The 20119-nt window shown below is 37.9% G+C and overlaps 1 protein-coding gene across 1 annotated transcript; it reads left to right on the top strand.

Annotated features, from left to right (window-relative positions):
* Positions 1 to 10179: 10179 nt before the first annotated feature.
* Positions 10180 to 19149, top strand: MS3_00008779 (uncharacterized protein). The gene is made up of 2 exons (XM_012941143.2): positions 10180 to 10323; positions 18634 to 19149. The coding sequence occupies exon 2, from the start codon at positions 18705 to 18707 to the stop codon at positions 19125 to 19127; it is 423 nt and encodes a 140-aa protein (XP_012796597.1). The 5' UTR covers positions 10180 to 10323; positions 18634 to 18704; the 3' UTR covers positions 19128 to 19149.
* The last annotated feature ends 970 nt before the right edge of the window (positions 19150 to 20119 follow it).

Below are 20119 nucleotides of genomic sequence, written 5' to 3'. Positions count from 1 at the left end.
CATGATTGACTGTTTTTGATGAAGTTTTGTTTTCTGAACTAGTTGGTTTGGTCGTGGAGCTTTCATCGTTCTTCTGAACGACATAATCAGCACAAACTTCAGATAGAATTGACTGTCCATGCTTATTATCATATATTGTTTACCTTCTCTTGCTATAATATTCTGCTCCACTTTTGAAATTCGTTTCAACGTCATTGATTACCATGTTTCTAATGCCACATTTTTAATCAGTATATTTCTGTGTAATTTTGGACTGTTTATAACTTATGAAATATCTGGAGATATTTTAGGGGATTTATTTTTATCCTCCAGATTTCATTGTCCGTGCATACATTAGAATTCTCGGGTTTTGCGATGCTACATTCTAACACTTGTAGCGTGGTGTCGAGTTGAGATTAACTATGAACACCGCTACCAAAAAATATGTGTCAACTAAATCAGAAGGCGAAGGTTGAACGTAACCAAATAAATCCATAAGATCCTCGAGAAGCCAAATATCAGAAGACAATTAATGGACCAAGTCGAGATATATTTGCTGGCGATCTCGTGATATCGAAAGGATACCGAGATCGTGCCAGGATACAAGCTTGGTTACAGAACGTAACCGAATTCGCGCGAAGTCACAATCAAAGTGTAAGAATAAGAATGGAAGCAAAATATAGCTGTCGTTAGCACAGTCAAACAAAAGCACATTAAAACAAACACTGGTACAGCTGGTTATAATAATAATTGTTTTTATTAAACCAGTCGTGTTCTCGTGATAAATATGAGTCACTACACACTGATACACAAGTATACTAATCGCTAGTTCAAATGGCTACTTAAAAAGGGGGTCTGTGAGCGCAAAGGATACATTTTACTACCCAACCGAATCGAAAAATGACAATACATATGTGTATATTTGTGTCTTAGAAATGTAATCCATTTCTTTCACCAGTGAAGTATATCTCGTTCCCCAGAAAAGCGAGGCAAAATTTGACAAGTTATGTGGACAAATCAGTTGCCTCATGTTTGATCGACCTGTTGTATCAAACATCTTACCACTGTTAGTTAATACATTTCAAACCCAATTCAAATCATTTTTATTTTATGCACAAAATGCATTTAAATTCAGGATGTTAAGCAGTCAAAGTGATCAAAAAATCTTGGACAATCATCAGTATCTTTACTGATGACGAATTTTGGATCTATCAACAATTGATTTTTGTATGAAGTGATGATTGCAATGCGCATAATGACCAGCTTCATCCTTATAACAACATAGCATTTTCACTTATATACACAGTTTTACTGATTAACTATTCCGTAGTCCGCCCATATCTATTATAATACGGTCCAGACAGATCCGGAGATTTTTAACACATCCTCTACATTCAGTATTATTATTTATCCTACTTGCCCGAACACAATGAGGATGGAAAACTGAAAACACTACCGTCTGGTATGTCACATAAAATGATGGAAATTTTGTTTATTATTTTTACAATCGTGTTGTTTGTTGGTTAACGAAGGAAAAGTGATTCTTCTTTGACTAACAGTTATTAATTGATAATGACTATGTAGTGTGGTATCGAGTCGCGATTGACTATGAACACCACTACAAGAAAGCGCGTACCAGAGAAACCAAAAGGCGAAGATGGAGCGTAACCAGATTTATTTCGTTGGCGATCTCGTGGTATCGAACGGATACCGAGATCGTGCCAAAAGGAATACAAGCGCACAAGGTCACAGTCCACGGCAAAGGAATGGAATGTAATGGATTAGTAATATGGCTGTCCTTAGCACAGTTAAACAAACGAGCACAGTAAAACAATCACTGGTACAATTGGTTATAATAATGATTGTTTCCATTAAACCCATCGTCTTCTCTTGATGAAAGTAGGTCACTACAACTAGATAAGTAGTTAATTTCTTTGTATAACAGTTCATATATAAAAATATATATAAAACAAAAGAGGAAAGATGGTCAACTTTTAATTTGTTTTGCACTGAAACTACGTTTAACTAAATTTATAGGTTAGCGAAAGTATAACATCAAGACGAGCCAGAAACAAACTCAAAGAATTCTATGAGTACATGAGGAGTGTATCACCTTCAATTATAGCTGTCTATGGATATACTAAAATACCGGAGGGATTAAATTTTTTGTCCTCTTTACTATAATACTAAACAGCTGGACTTATTACTCGATGAACACATGAGTTACAGGAAACGATATGATTATACATCTGTCTTAGGTCTCATCACACTCAGATACACGATCAATATCCAACAAGTGAGAACTATGCGACAGACAACAAGACTTTGTCAACACAAATACAATAAGTCTACAAACTGTAAATGCCAAATTTATAAATCAACAAAAAGCAAGAGGCTGATAGGTCCTGGTTTCGAATTCCGTGAAGCAGGATCGTGGACGCGCACAGCTGAGGAGCCCCATAATGGGACGAAACGGCCATCCAGTGCTTTCAGGCTTTTCATAGTAGTCTAGCTTCAGTTGACTTATGATATCAACTACTGAAATTACTACAATCTCCACAAAACCCCTTTTGATACAAGTTATTGTCTTAATTACAAACCTCGGAAACTTAAGAAAGAAGAAAGAGAAGAAAAAGAAATGAACACCTAGTCCACTCGGGTAAATACATACAAATTTATGTAATAGGATACAGAGTAAAATTTGATAACGGTATAGACTTTTGTGCAATTGTAAGTTAGAATGATGCCATGAAAGTCAAAATTAGTTGCAAAGGATAATCCAATATAAGTTTCTATGTGTTATATATATATATATATATATATATATATATGAATGTGGTGAAAATAAAATGAATCTGAGAAGTTAATTTATTTAAGTGTAACATACGATAATTTGTTTTTGGTTATAGACTTGTAGTGTGGTATTGAGTCGCAGTTGACTATGATCACAACTACAAAAAGGTTGCGTACTAGATATCAGAAGGCAATTGGAGATTGTAGCGAGTTATATTTGTTGGCGATCTCGTGGTATCGAAAGAATACCGAGATCATGCCAGAAGAGTACAAGCGGAATCACTGAGCAAACGTGTGTGCAAGGTCACAATCAACGGAAGGAAGAATGTCTTTAGTACAGTTAAACAAACGGGTACACCAAAATAATCACTGGTACAATGGGTTATAATAATAATTGTTTCCATTAAACCAATCGCGTTCTCTTGATAAAAGTAGGTCACTACAGACTTTAGATGTTGAGGAATAAAATGTGCTTAGAAGGAATAGAAGAGACGAACAGAATATCTTATGTGTCGAGAGACCGATCATGATAATAACAATAATAACAGTAATGATTATAAATATGAACATAAGCAGACTTCATATAGTAGAATAAATAGCAAGGAAGTAAAATAAACATGAAACGTTTCAGAGGTTACACTTTGCTTTTCAGTCCATTGGATAGATGACGGACCTTTTTTATATAAACCATTATTGAACATAATGATATTCAATAGGTGTTACAATCCATTTTCGGAAAGAAAATCATCAAGGAGACTTCTGAACTGTATTGTAGTTTCACTGCAACGGAGGTTCACTAACAGTCTGTTCTGCATAGTTGACTAGCGAATAATGAAAAAATTTCTTGCGTAAGTTTGTGTAGGTTCTTTAGATCGCTAGAACATTTTTCTTATTCCGTAAGTTGTGTGATTGTAAGATCCATGTAGAATGTTTTGTGTGTGAAAGTCCCTTCATGTATACACTTGCAGTTTGTTCCTATTGATCCATTCATTTGTACATTTTGTTAGTCTTTTGATTCCATTTGAGTTGGTAATATCTGTATTTTATTATAGTTTTTATTTTTCTTACGCCTTCACCAAGTTTTCATGTTTCTTCCTGAACTGCATTTATGTTGTTTCACTTAATGCTTAGTCTTGGTGGTAGCCATATTGGTTTGTTCCTCCTTTTCATCGTGTTGCCTGTATTGACTGGAATTGTGCATATTTTTATTGTGAATTGAGGCACTCTTCCAGAATTGGAAACACTGTGTTACAAAGCAACCAAATATTATCTTTTGAACAAATCTGTACCTGATCTACACAGAAAGGATAGAATAACGTTTATTCGTTGTGATTGGTAATTTTCTCGCATCCTTTATCAACTTTCTTATTTATTGTAGTTTAAATTTGGTTAATTGAACAATTATTGATTGGATAGCCAGATGGTCATATTTGTTTAGGTAACAACGTACATTTAAATTTACAGTGAATTTCAGAACCTTTATTTTACCCAATCACTTTTTTTGGCTTCAACCGGGCAAGGGAGCGTATCTAACCCACCTAGACAGCTATTCTTTAGCTCAAACCTTAGTTTGGATCTAACAGGATGACATCATAGAGTATGAGAGAGTGGATACCGAAAAGTAAGAAATACCGTTGATAAGCCGGTAGATAAAGACAAGGTTTAATTTGATACACCTGATCCACAGAAATTCTAGTTTGAGTTGTTGATATCTTTGGTGATAGTCCTTGTTGTCGGAAAACCACGAAACAGCTTTAATGAACCTTCTTTGAACATCTTCAGTTTTAATCAGGTCATTATTGCCTGCAATTACTGTAAACTAAAATACTATATTCAAGAATGGGTAAATACATTTTCTGTATGATTCTAATCTCGATTTGATATTATTGAAGCATATCATTATGAATCCAATAAGCTTTCTAGCTTTGGATACTTGAGATGCAATATGCTCGGAAAAGTTCAATCCGTTGTTATATCTCAAACTCAAGTCACGAACAGTGTTGAGAGGTTTCAGTATATGTTTGCGTATAGCCAGATTTAGGTTTATGCTGCAGATTCCGTATGCCAAATGAAGAAAGCTTTACTAAAATCGAAGTACAGAATTATCACTGACTGGCCAACACTTCTTTTCTGGTTAATTTGATCAAAAAATTCCAGTCACGATGTAAAGCATGAGCTTTTAGTCATAAACCCGTTTTGGGATGGGCTAATCAGACTAGCCGAAAGCAAAAATGATAATAGTTGTTCATGGATGATTTTTTCCATGGTTCTTGATAGCACGGATGTCAAATTAGTTGGCCTATAGTTAACAATATCACTACGTGATCCCATTTTGAGTTCAGGGGTGATAATAGATGTTTTTTATACAGATGAATAGATCCCATGTTCCATAGACAGATTGAAAAGTTTTAAACAAAATAATGGGAATTCTCTACTATCATGTTTCACAAATGATGAAGGAATACCGTTATGAAAACTCAGTTAATGTGGTCGAGAACGTCCAGAAACCAACCGTTTGGCTCGATCTAAAGAACAGATTAGACGTCGGGTACATAAACTTCACAGTACTTATTCCAGGACTAGTTAACAATATCAAATAACACTCCTATATATCTCTACATATATATGTATACTCATGTATACTGGAATTCTTTCAGCTGTTTAGTGTGGCCCCCTATCTGGCTCCAATTGGACCGTATGCTGATTTTTGTCAGAATATGCATCCCGCAAACCGTCGAATGTAATTATAGACTTAAATCACGTTAGTGAATAACGAACTTAAAATAAGTCGAATATGAGAATGAAGTTTGAACACGTATATTGTGTACACTCATTGATTTGAACAGTCAATCAGGGGAATGAAGTTAAAGAAGCAAAGGAGTTAGAGAGAATCGAACCAAAATTGCGCTCAGTAGAGAAGGACAGTGGGCTAACTCGCTTTGACTAGGCGTGACTCAGTACTTATAATCAGGCAAAAAGAAATTACAGATGCTTAATGAAAAGGGCAAGTGATTAACACGGATGCCATCATGTAAAGTCAGTCAAGGTTGATAAGCCAACAAGTGGCAAGGTGAGACTGTGGCTCGAGAAGAATGAATAAACCGAACTGTCCGCAAACTAGAATAGCCTATGTGGGCTTGACATAGTATCAGTCACTACAAAGCCCCTCTGTAGAAAGTGTGAGCAATAACAATAACTGATTGCAAAACAAGCTTATGGTAATTATCACAGGGCTGCATGTTCGAACCACGTCGGCCCACCACTTCAGTGCGACCCTTTACCTGACTCCAGTTTGACCTACAGCTGTCAAACATGAGTGGAAGGGACAAGAGATCAGATGGCCATCATCCATGACAATGATTTGTATTGCTGTAAAAACCTGATTTCGTTTAGAAAGTACTTTACATATGATCGTAGCACTGTGTATCCCGACAGATGATCCTAGCCATTCACGACAAAACGCGAAAAAGGGAGCTACAGAAATAAAAAAGCAGTCCGGATCAAAACATACGGTTATGAGGAATATTTTTTATTCTCAGTTTTACAAGACAGTCTCTTGACATTCGGATGTTGTCCCGAGTACTCTTAATGTAAATGCTGCGACTGATAGGAACTTGGTGATGCGGAAACTTAGAAGAGTAGGAAAGACAGCCAAAACTAACTCCCGTTTAGTTGAAAAGTCCTTGATGGATTCACATTCTACGTGTCCGATTACTCCGCCAAAGTCCCAAAGTAAGACCTAATCAATCATTGTTGTGAGTCGTTCGCTCGACTTCTACAACTATGTTACAAAGGAAACTAGTGGTAAGATTCGAGCAGTTAATATGCAGGATCTGCCATCGTTGTCGAAAGCCGTGAACACTATTTTCGAAGAAGTCAAACCCCTTTTTAGTTTAATTATTTGGAATCTAAAGGAGTCGAGAGACAATGACCTTGCTAAAAGACATGCACACGATCTGCAGTTAGTGGAATCTGTAATCAGAAATGTACTACCTGAAGAGGTTTCAGGGGTACATATCATGAAAGGATTACGACTCGGTGAATGGGTTGGAGGCTAGACGCAACCAAGAAGGATCTTGAAGTTGATACTCAGGAAGTTTGAAGAAAGAGACGTAATAGTGAACAACGCACATGAAATTCGTGGTTCAAATATTCGTATCCTACCAGGTTGACCACTTGAGAATCGAATTAAGTGAAAAAATGACCTTAAGTAGTTAAAACTCGAAAGTTAAATGGCTAAACGAATCCTACGATTAGGGGTTTTCGGGTAGTCAAGTCTTGGAAGCCAAATATTCTGAGGCCTGTATGGGTAAAAGGAACATCGGTAATCTTCAAAATAAAACGTCCGAGCTGAGTTCGATGGTGGATAAACTAAGTCCGATATAATTGTTGTCACAGAAACTTGGCTCACCGTAGATATAGACAGTTCTCCCATCATTGCAGGTTACATCTGTATTTTGGAAGTGATAGAGTTTTACGTCACAAGGAATGAGACATAATGTTATACGTCACGGATCAATCTCGTATACAATCAATCATATCGGAGGCGCACGTTGGTGGTATATGTGAGGTAGCATGTTGTAAAATTAGGCCTAGAAAAGGGTTAGTGACCGTAGGAGGAATATACTGTAGTCCGTGTTGTCTTGTTGACGACTCTACCTAAGACACATCTGTTCTTAGAGTAAAGCAGAATGTTGTCTAGTCATTGGAGACTTCAACGCACCGCATGACAACCGGATGGAGCTGACAGCTCACGGTGGGGGTTTTGATAGCGGCCTTCTATCAACTATTATTAAGTCTACACTTGTATATTGTATCGCAAAACCCACACATATTGACTTGGAAGGTGACCCGTCACTGTTGGACCTTGTCCTCACACGCCACTGTGAGGATGTCATCGACATCCAGGACCTTCTCCCACTGATGAATAGTGATCACGTTGTACTTTAAAATAAGTTTAGGACAGATTGTATACAATTTGTACCTGCTCCACCCTATCCCTATATCGTGTCAGCCAATATCTCGGCAATCAGAGACTGTGCTACGTCGACTGACTGGTCGGTCGACGCGGATGGGTGGATCGGAGACGAGTGGAATAAGTTTAATGCTGCATGAGAGTCTGTAATACCACCGTTTATCCTATGGTCAACACGTAAGCTACCACATTGCCGTCCACGGATCAATAAGGAAACTCGGAAGCTGTGGAAGCGCAGGGACCGCTTCTGATAGTTATTCTTGTCGACAGGACACGCATCGTTTAAGTGTGAATACAAAACAATCCGGGGTATACGTAAAAAGACTACATCTAAATCTCTCACTACTTATGAACGACAGTTGGCATATGATAACCGTACTTGTCCGAAGCGATTGTTTTCATGTGTTAAACGGTGAACAAAACGTTGTGATGGTATTCCTCCGTCGCTGTTACTCGAAAATTCAGATTTTCTGGCTGAATCAAACCGGGCAAAAGTCAAGACTTTTTCAAACTATTTCAGCGAAGTCTACTCCATGTGTATTGTTACAAGTACTTGTCCCAACCACACTGAGATACCAGCCATAGGATCTGTACATGTGACCGAGGAAACCGTTCTCCCATTGATAGCTAGTCTCAAACCTTGTAAGATACCATACCCTGACAGGTCACATCTACGACTGTTGTCATCTTTTGCAAACATTATTTCAAGGAAGCTCACAACGCCCTTGAACATGTCTCTTTCACTCGCCCAACCACCTAGAGACTGGAAAGACGCTATAGTCAGTCCTATATTTAGGGATGGTCAGAGACAGATCGCGTCCAACTAACGGCCTGTCAGTCTAAACAGCATAGTCGCTAAGTTGCTTGAAAAGATAATGCGGGTTAAGTTACTAGGTCACATGTGTTTCGTAACAAGCCTCCATGCTTGACTAACCTATTTATTGCGAGAGAGGATTGGACAGCAGCCATAGACAACGATCTGTCTGTCGACGTGATATTCACATACTTTGGCAAAACATTCGACAAGCTTTCACACTTAGGTATTATGCAGAATATCTTGAGCTTCTAAATAATAGGTGCTGTACAGGAATGGATAGGTGTTGAGTCCCGAGAAACATAATGAATGGTAACTTTGGGATCGTTTTATGGACCAATATTATACATATATTTTTATCGTATAGTTGTTAAATATTTAGACTATTCATCTTCATGTTCCCTTTATTATAAGCTTTATTTTGACTCATAAACTATTACTATGCTTTTACCATTGCTGAGTTGTGCCCTGTCTATTAATTACTACCTCTCACACAGCCACATTTGGCCTATTCTTGCACAAATGTTGTTTCCTATTTTATGGTACGTTGTGGTCTGTTTGATTGATATATAAACTCAGTATGTTTGAAATATGAGGATTCATTTTGCAGAGGCTGAGACTGGTGTTCTGGACTTAACTGTCAGGGCTAGGAGGAAAGCAGGACCAATCAGGACTCTAGGCTGCTCGCACGTGTTTTACGCGTTCTGGGAACTTTTTACGCGATCGCAGACCGAGAGTGAGGGTCAATGGAACTCTATCCGAATGGAAGCCAGTCAAAAGTAGTATACCTCAAGGCACCATGTTGGGCTCTCTACCTTTCCTCTTCTACGTTAATGAATTACCGCTGTTGCTCAAGTCCTTGACATTGTTATTTGCGGATGATGTAAAAATCTGGAGAACGCTAACAAGTGAGGCTGATCATTTTGATTTACAAGCTAACTTAGATGAATTAGTTAGATCGGCTTAGAAGTTAATTCTAGAAAGTGTATGCTCATGCACATCGTACACGGTAATAGTTACCATTATACTATTGATGGTACATATCTCCCACGCGTTCAAGTACATAAAGACTACGGAGTAATAATAAGTCATGACTTGAAAACAACTACGCACTGCAACGCAGCTGTTGTCAAAGGCTTTTGCGTATTATGATCAATTCGTCGAACAATCAAATGCTTTGACGAGCAAATGTTTAAAATTTAATATCCCACCTTTGTAAGACCACATTTAGAGTACTGTGTCCAAGCAGCTAGCCCATGCCGGATAAGGGAAACAAACTCACTCGAGTGTTCAGTATGTGGGAACAAAATTAGTGAACGGTCTTTTTAAACTCCCTTACGGTGAGCGTTTAAAACACCTGAACCTTCTCCCCCTGTCGCATCGTAGTAAGGTTCACAAACCACGATCTAATAAACTTAGGACGGGGTCCCGTTTTTCTCACCGAGTAGTCAATGACAGGAACGCCTTACCCGAACAAGTGGTATTAACCCCATCAAAGAATGTTTTCAAGGAGAAGCTAGACCTTCACTGGAAGGCAATCTGTCAGGATTAATTCAGGTTCACCAAACTACTATCCTTATCACTGAAACTGAAGACAAACTTGAAAGCCGCGTTAATTAATTGGAGCTGCCAGGCGCTCTCTTTGGACTGGCGTTAGGGTTCTGTAACTTATGGACGAGCCAATCACATGTAAAGTGAGCTAACTAAATCTAAGCACAGACTTCATTCATCCGCATGGACGACAACTATTCTCGCGCTACAGGTGTTATCTGTTCGCTATAAAAATCTTAACTCTTATTCTTTATCCAACCCAGACAACCCAAAAAGGGGACATAAAGGCGAAGAAAGAGGTAAATGCTTTGGTGGCGAAAGGGGAAATAATGCGGAAAACGCGCCAAAATGTCGCCTGTCCGGGAAATAATGCGGATTTCCCCATTTTCGCTGTTTTCCCGACAAATTACCGAATTATCGCCGTAATATCCGCTGCATTGTCCCATTTTCGCCTAAATATCCGCTGAATTCTCGCATATTCGCCTAAATAACCTAAGAAATTTCGCATTTTCACCTAAATATCGGCTGAATCCTCGCATATTCGCCTAAATAACCGCTGAATTGTCTACTTTTCGCCTAGATTTCCGCGGAATTGCCTACTTCTCGCCCAAGTACACACATAACCCCCTATTTTCTATCCGTTGACAGAACCCCAAAGGTCTCCTATCTTCGCCTTTAATTTCAACAACAGACCAAAATATATCTGCAATGCAGTGGAAAAGCGGTACATTTTTGAAAATTTGTATTTAAAAGGAAAAGCGTATTATTGTACAACACTAGAGCCGAAGCTTAAGCATCGATTGTTTTGCATATCCAATGCAATTGCTAATTCATTGTTATTTGAAATTATCTGCAAAAGAAGGAATAGGTGATGTTTTATTTATAAGGAATGTGCATTTAACCAAAAGTTAGCTGACACTCAAACACACATTCTCAACACTTCAACAGTTTCCCATGCAAGTAAAAGAGTAAGCTGTTTGAAAAAATAATGTTTATTGAAATCTAGGTAGAACATCAAAACAATTGCACGGACTATTCCCTTAAGCCACGTTCGTTCGGCTATTGAGAATTGAGGTAGTCGTCCTGTGAATTCTGAATTAAAAAATAAAGAAGTCACAACCATATCTCAATGACATGCTTTGGCACAGCCAAATACTTGAAGCTGAACTTACGGTTATGTTCGTTAGTATTGTTGACTGTAACCATAGAGCCGTAGGGAGGTTATCACTTTAAATTAGTATATACCTGGTCTTGTTTTCTTCTATTACGCTTTATCATCTTGTCTCGGATATCGTGAAAGTAACTTTGTGTCGCGATGTCATAGAGCTTACCAAGGTCTTTTTCGTTGACAGAGGATGACAGAAAGCGATGAGTTAAGGCACCTGAAGTTTAAGTAATAGATATAGGTTACTTCGTATGCAGCCGTAAAACGTGCATTTCTGTAGTGCTCGTTTTGAAGAGGTGCCAAGTAACGTGAATTTACTGGCAACCTCCGGTGTCAACAGATGCGACAGAACAAAACGCATCGACGATTTTGGATCGTCACTTGATAACCTAGTGACCATTGCCATCTGCAATAGTAACAAATTATTAAATTCATGTTAATGACTTAAAAATCTGTCCCTGGTTTCTTTCTACGACAAACCAGTATCCAGCATCTGTAGTTCCTCTTCAGATGACAAAGGGAACTGCTGACTCGACAGTCCGCAATCGAATTGATGCGGTCTTTCGCGCTCATTAGACTTTGAAAGCAATTGCTTTACATTAATACTCAAATCCGAAATGGCTGTTGACATATTCTGCAACGTTTGACTGGATTCATTCATAGTTGACGAAATGTTTTGCACCATTGCATGCAACCTACCTAACCTGAAAAAGTCCACTTGATGATGCAGGTGACTTACTGGTCTGCTGAAGCACCATGGACACGCTTTGATGCCGATGTAGACGGGGATGTCTCTAATTGCGTCGAACATGTAAATAGTCATGAAACTTACTTAGCAATAGGCGAAACTAATTTGTCAAACAACCTGAATTTGGGATATTGAACATGACTATTGCCAACCTGCATTTCAGCAACATCCATGTCTACTGAATTGTAAAGATATTCTTGTTTACGCTTCATGGCAGCTCTAGGAAATGTTAGTAAGATTATTGTACATACCTCTTGTGCTTCTCAGTGTTATGTGGCAGAGTGTTTTCATCCGTTGAAGTGTTTTCCCGGTGAGATTGCAGTATTTGTATGGAAAGTAACAGATCTTTGGCAGACTGCAGAGAATCTATAGTGAATTATACTTTCTGTGTATGTAACTTACCTAATTCGTGAATACCTTTACATTTCACAAGTGACCAATTTTCATTCGGTTGGTCGCACTTCTGAAGGTGTATATCGACCAGCTCGTTCGGAAAAGCGCAAAGTTCCTTGCCTACTATCCACTCCTTGGATGCTATCATCAGTTGTTTTTTGCTGAGGACGTCAACAATGACGTACTTCTTGTTAGCGGGCTGAAAATAACATAAGACCTAATTAAATTATTTGTCGTCATTTATTAAACACTAGTGAAACAAAATGCATTTACAGCCAAGTATGCAGCAATGGGATTAGAACTAGATAATTCCTACAATTTATGGCCATACATTTACAATCTATGTCCTTAACCGAGATCCATGTGTGTTCATGGCTAACTACGGAGCACCTAAAGATTCCAATATCAGTAGATGGGAAAGGATCTTCAAAGTAATTGCGTGGGTCAGTGAAAGTCCTAAATTTTAGTAGTCCATCCTCCTTTATATCAGTGACTAAACCTGGCTGGCCGTTCACTACTACTACATTATCAGGCTGACATGAAGTTATTTTACTGTTGTTAAACATAATTACTTGTTTAGTGGAGACATCATTAGCGCCTATTGGTGCAGTAGTATTTGTTAAACCACTAAGTGTTACCAAGAAACTAGCTAATTTATGGATAGATTTAGCACGCCGAAGACTGCGGAACTTTAACTCATGTGCAATTCGGGACATGCAAAATTACATAAAAGTGTTGCAGAAACCGCCAAAATAGATTTACTAAACTTCCTGAATGAATACGAATGGTGTTATGGGTGTGAAAACTTAGTTTACAATGTGCATTCGTTACAGCACCTCCCTGACGACGATCGTGCACATGGACCTTTAGATAGTTTTTCAGCCTTTCCATTCGAGTCTTATATGAGACAAATTAAGGATTCCGTGCGTAGTGTGTTTTCAGTAGCTAAGCAAGCAGCACAGCGTTATGCTGAGAGAATGTCCTTCAGCTATAGGCTTCAAATTAGTGGTTTAACAAATACTACTGCACCAATAGGCGCTAATGATGTCTCCACTAAACAAGTAATTATGTTTAACAACAGTAAAATAACTTCATGTCAGCCTGATAATGTAGTAGTAGTGAACGGCCAGCCAGGTTTAGTCACTGATATAAAGGAGGATGGACTACTAAAATTTAGGACTTTCACTGACCCACGCAATTACTTTGAAGATCCTTTCCCATCTACTGATATTGGAATCTTTAGGTGCTCCGTAGTTAGCCATGAACACACATGGATCTCGGTTAAGGACATAGATTGTAAATGTATGGCCATAAATTGTAGGAATTATCTAGTTCTAATCCCATTGCTGCATACTTGGCTGTAAATGCATTTTGTTTCACTAGTGTTTAATAAATGACGACAAATAATTTAATTAGGTCTTATGTTATTTTCAGCCCGCTAACAAGAAGTACGTCATTGTTGACGTCCTCAGCAAAAAACAACTGATGATAGCATCCAAGGAGTGGATAGTAGGCAAGGAACTTTGCGCTTTTCCGAACGAGCTGGTCGATATACACCTTCAGAAGTGCGACCAACCGAATGAAAATTGGTCACTTGTGAAATGTAAAGGTATTCACGAATTAGGTAAGTTACATACACAGAAAGTATAATTCACTATAGATTCTCTGCAGTCTGCCAAAGATCTGTTACTTTCCATACAAATACTGCAATCTCACCGGGAAAACACTTCAACGGATGAAAACACTCTGCCACATAACACTGAGAAGCACAAGAGGTATGTACAATAATCTTACTAACATTTCCTAGAGCTGCCATGAAGCGTAAACAAGAATATCTTTACAATTCAGTAGACATGGATGTTGCTGAAATGCAGGTTGGCAATAGTCATGTTCAATATCCCAAATTCAGGTTGTTTGACAAATTAGTTTCGCCTATTGCTAAGTAAGTTTCATGACTATTTACATGTTCGACGCAATTAGAGACATCCCCGTCTACATCGGCATCAAAGCGTGTCCATGGTGCTTCAGCAGACCAGTAAGTCACCTGCATCATCAAGTGGACTTTTTCAGGTTAGGTAGGTTGCATGCAATGGTGCAAAACATTTCGTCAACTATGAATGAATCCAGTCAAACGTTGCAGAATATGTCAACAGCCATTTCGGATTTGAGTATTAATGTAAAGCAATTGCTTTCAAAGTCTAATGAGCGCGAAAGACCGCATCAATTCGATTGCGGACTGTCGAGTCAGCAGTTCCCTTTGTCATCTGAAGAGGAACTACAGATGCTGGATACTGGTTTGTCGTAGAAAGAAACCAGGGACAGATTTTTAAGTCATTAACATGAATTTAATAATTTGTTACTATTGCAGATGGCAATGGTCACTAGGTTATCAAGTGACGATCCAAAATCGTCGATGCGTTTTGTTCTGTCGCATCTGTTGACACCGGAGGTTGCCAGTAAATTCACGTTACTTGGCACCTCTTCAAAACGAGCACTACAGAAATGCACGTTTTACGGCTGCATACGAAGTAACCTATATCTATTACTTAAACTTCAGGTGCCTTAACTCATCGCTTTCTGTCATCCTCTGTCAACGAAAAGACCTTGGTAAGCTCTATGACATCGCGACACAAAGTTACTTTCACGATATCCGAGACAAGATGATAAAGCGTAATAGAAGAAAACAAGACCAGGTATATACTAATTTAAAGTGATAACCTCCCTACGGCTCTATGGTTACAGTCAACAATACTAACGAACATAACCGTAAGTTCAGCTTCAAGTATTTGGCTGTGCCAAAGCATGTCATTGAGATATGGTTGTGACTTCTTTATTTTTTTAATTCAGAATTCACAGGACGACTACCTCAATTCTCAATAGCCGAACGAACGTGGCTTAAGGGAATAGTCCGTGCAATTGTTTTGATGTTCTACCTAGATTTCAATAAACATTATTTTTTCAAACAGCTTACTCTTTTACTTGCATGGGAAACTGTTGAAGTGTTGAGAATGTGTGTTTGAGTGTCAGCTAACTTTTGGTTAAATGCACATTCCTTATAAATAAAACATCACCTATTCCTTCTTTTGCAGATAATTTCAAATAACAATGAATTAGCAATTGCATTGGATATGCAAAACAATCGATGCTTAAGCTTCGGCTCTAGTGTTGTACAATAATACGCTTTTCCTTTTAAATACAAATTTTCAAAAATGTACCGCTTTTCCACTGCATTGCAGATATATTTTGGTCTGTTGTTGAAATTAAAGGCGAAGATAGGAGACCTTTGGGGTTCTGTCAACGGATAGAAAATAGGGGGTTATGTGTGTACTTGGGCGAGAAGTAGGCAATTCCGCGGAAATCTAGGCGAAAAGTAGACAATTCAGCGGTTATTTAGGTGAAAATGCGAAATTTCTTAGGTTATTTAGGCGAATATGCGAGAATTCAGCGGATATTTAGGCGAAAATGGGACAATGCAGCGGATATTACGGCGATAATTCGGTAATTTGTCGGGAAAACAGCGAAAATGGGGAAATCCGCATTATTTCCCCGGACAGGCGACATTTTGGCGCGTTTTCCGCATTATTTCCTCTTTCGCCACCAAAGCATTTACCTCTTTCTTCGCCTTTATGTCCCCTTTTTGGGTTGTCTGAGTTCGTTAATATTTTGCATAGATATCATTTCTCTTCCATTGTTCTCATCCTTATAAAAGCACAATTGTCTAGTGGTTGTCCATAGACATATTAGCTGTTGTTCATGACACAATTCATGTTTAGTACCTCACTCCGTGCTTGGCTTGATTCTATGGTGATCGACCTTACGCTTGGTGTGCTTTTCATACCCGAGGGACTTGTGAGTGGATTAGTTACATATACCATGCTCCATTTTAAACTCACTCATTTTGAGATATAATGATAATTCCTGGATATCATCAATTTACCTGATTCGGTTTTATGGTTTCGGAATACCAGGGATACAGCGAATTTGAATTAATTATTGTCCGACATCCCTTTAAACTTTTATTTGTAAATACATGAGTTTCTTGTTTAACCGAATGAATCTTGCAAATTACATTACATCAGTCTTCTGTTTCAAAGTAGTACAGATTTCTAGTGATAAATATTGAAGACACTTCTAAAAGACAGATTTTATAAATAATCACTAGATAATTTTGCTTTTGTAGGGGTGGAAATAGTGAAAGAAACATGGTATCTGTGGGAAATAATGACAAAATTAGGCGGTAATTATAAAGATTTGGGATAAGAAACTCCAGAAATTTCTCGAGTAAATTCTTTGCACATTTTCCGAAATCAGTGGAAATGTAGTGTTTTATTTTCGTTAACAAGTCACAGACCTAGGAAAACTTTAAACAACAATACAGACCTGGGCATTTTCCTGCATTTGATTCAAACTTTTTAATGTGAATTTCTCAAAATTGCTTAATTTTCTCCAAGTTGAGAGTTCGCTTTATCTCCTGTTATTCCTTAGCTTATATGATGGATTAATTAGACAGACACCTGTGACTGTGCTTATGTTATGTGCCAAATGAATTATTATTTATTTATTTGAACACATAAATATTGGTACAAAGGGGCACCGAATGCATATGTGCTACACAAGTCACTTGATTCGTGTGTGGGCTGGGATAATGCCCGAGTGCCCAAACCGAAACAGATGGCTTTCTTAGGCGGCCACACCCGCAGCCTTTGATCTAAAGGTCTGACCCACACAACAGTAGAGCAACGTTAGGAGATGCAGTCCCGTGGTAGCCGGTGACCATTAATAGGTTCATATGCCGTTTTTTCCATCAGGATACTGGAGCCCATGTGCACCACTGGTTTGAAATCATGATTTTCCAACTCTCCTAGGTAGATGTTTCGTACCCTCCAATCCGGTTTAAACACCGAACATTCTCTTTTCGTACTTTCAATTTCGTAAACAACACCCCCGACGCGACAAGGCAGTGGTTGTATACGCGTGGCCATTTGAGAGCACTTCGAGAGGGTGAGCTAACTCTCCCCACCCCGGCCGTACCAGGACGTTTGGGTGCGTGCCAAATGAATGATCTGTTTGATGTCTGGATCAACAACATGATAATGTTTCTAATACTTATAATGTTTTACCACCAGTTCTAGTGTTCTAGAGTCAAATATTTCACCTATAAATATGACTAGTGTGTTTTGATAAAAGTTCTACTTTTAGTACACCAAATATTATTCATCGATGTTTACTAAGATAATACGACCGGATTCTCACTCAGTCAGACGTTGTATGTACACCAAAATCATAGCACCCTAGTAAGTGGATATCCAAAAACATGAACTCTGAAAATTCTTAAGTGTCAATCGTGTTCTTGAGATTTTAACACCGCAATAGCCTAAAAATACCTTCCGGTTTGTATAAAGCGATTACCCAGTATTATAACGAAACGAATATTTAGAATTTTGGAGCTATTTTTCGGGTTATTATTATTGCTTTGTATTTTCACTGTTTTATCGGATAACTGTTATTCCATTTCTATATCCTCATCATAAGCTTTAAGCAAATCTATTAGCTGTTGTTTTTCGTTTTAACATCCTATAGTTATTGCTTACTTATTACAAATCGTTTGTTTCTCTCCCTCCCATTTGTGTGTTTGTCTTTCCAAAGTACGACTTCTCGCTTGATATGCTTCGCGGTCTGATAATTTGCCTGTATAATCTAACAAGTGTTTGAGATAAGTTCTGTTGGGTCGAGCGATTAAGATATAATAATAAGAAAAGCTAGGTTGCATAATTCTTTTCGGACACAATTCTAGTGGTTAAGAAAGTCATTGGGACAAGTTAATTACAAGAGTATAAATAACGTTAGCTCAATGTTAATTGTGCCGGTCAAAACGTATGGTTGCTCAGGACTAACAAGAAGCTTGTCTATAGTCGGAATAGCAAACTCGGGGCAAAAGATTGGAATTCTGATTAACGAATTTTTCCCTTGTTATCAATTAGCGTCCTAAGGCAAAGTTCAGCGTATATGATCTGTTTATGAAATATTGTAGTCATCGAGTAGCTTATTTCATGCAGATAAACAAACCAAAAATGGCCTGGGTCGACTTACAGAAATAAAGCTAGTCCTATACACAACTGTTATCTGTATATAAATATTCTGATTCATAAACGTTTTGAGTAATTTTACTTGATTAGATCTAGATTATACTGGTTCTTCTGTTGATTAATTTGTAGATAACGCGTCACTAACCAGAACATCGACAGCTGTCATTATCAAATACGTTTTATAGTTGTTCACTTGAACGATGACAAAGCAAAAACACTCTACTAATGATGTCACACATTTTTCACCTGTTCATCATCATATGAATTTATTATATCAACAAATGTCTTTATTCATAGACTTAAAACCAACATTGCAAAATGAAGCATTTACAGCATTGCTATGCCGTATAACCTCACAAAATCTAAAAATTCTTGGTAGAAAATCGCAGACACGATTATCGTTTGCTATACGTCGATCATTATGTACTAAATGCTTAGTTCCATTACAATTGTCGGGCAAAATAAGGGTGAGGAAACGACGTATTCGTCTGTCATGTGTATTATGTAATCACCAATCGACTATCTCTTATCCAATTAATAAGTGGCGTGTAAGTTATTCAGAGTCTGTACTACCAGATTCTTTTTGCTGTAATGAAACTATTGAAAAATCCAATAATGAATAACCAAAAAAGATAAAATTTCCAATTATCGTTTCTTTTCTGTAGTTTTAAATAATTGAATGTGTTATTCTTTTGTTAGTCCCACAAAGGATTGTTGTTAGCTCATTCCTGGATAGATTCATGCGCTTGACTTTGAGTCACACTTTAAGTAAGAGCTAGTGATGCTACCCGATTAGCCAAACAGTGGCAGGTGATAAGTCGGGTTCGAACCTCTTGCCTAATTAGTGGCTGGGATCCGGAAGTGTCATCATTGAACCACACCTTCCTGATATCTGACTGATTGTTATCCCTCCTAATTTGACAGTTTTGTTGTGTTCCTGAGTCTTTACATATTAATGTGTGAACAGAGTCGTTCCATCTATAACTTCTCTGACTTTGTTGAATATCAAGCTTTTCCTGAACCCTTGTGTTATTCTTGAGTTTCTTGGTTTTGAGGATAACAGTAAACATTGTATATTTAAGTAACCGTACTATCGAGTTCGAATTAGTTCCCATTCTTATTTGGAAATTACCATACGGTTAACTGGATTGAAACCCAATTTCTAAAGATAACACTATTAAAAGGTAAGTTTATAATCTATGTGAACACCGATAGTTCGTTGAACTTTCTAAGTTCTTAAATCATGCCAGAATTCCCCATGGTTGGCCATTTTTTCTCATAAAAATAGCTCTGGTTTCTGTATATATATCCTGCTTCAATCCTGTAACACTTTGACTATTGTGCCGCACAGACCAAAATTGATAAACATCAATTATTAATGATGGGCTTCTAATGTCAACCATGCAGCGACTCGGAAATAAGTTGAAGACACCAAAAATAATAGAATAAGATTCTTTTTGAATATGTTTGTCATCAAACTCTGATAAAGTGCGTCTGGGGCTCGAAGAGAAGACGGCTGTAGTTAGAAATAACGCAAACGAATACTAAGCGACAACACTAAGTAAATATATGAATAGTTGGAACATAACGTGCAGTTAATGAGAGAAACAATCCA

This window comes from Schistosoma haematobium, chromosome 6 (assembly GCF_000699445.3).
Source record: "Schistosoma haematobium chromosome 6, whole genome shotgun sequence".
Lineage (NCBI taxonomy): Eukaryota > Metazoa > Platyhelminthes > Trematoda > Strigeidida > Schistosomatidae > Schistosoma > Schistosoma haematobium.
Note: the sequence above shows the minus strand (reverse complement) of the source record. Positions and strands in the feature narration are given on the sequence as shown.

Bases quoted from the DNA above. Each gene is read 5' to 3' on its own strand.
- MS3_00008779 (XM_012941143.2), top strand. From the start codon at position 18,705: ATGACAAAGCAAAAACACTCTACTAATGATGTCACACATTTTTCACCT.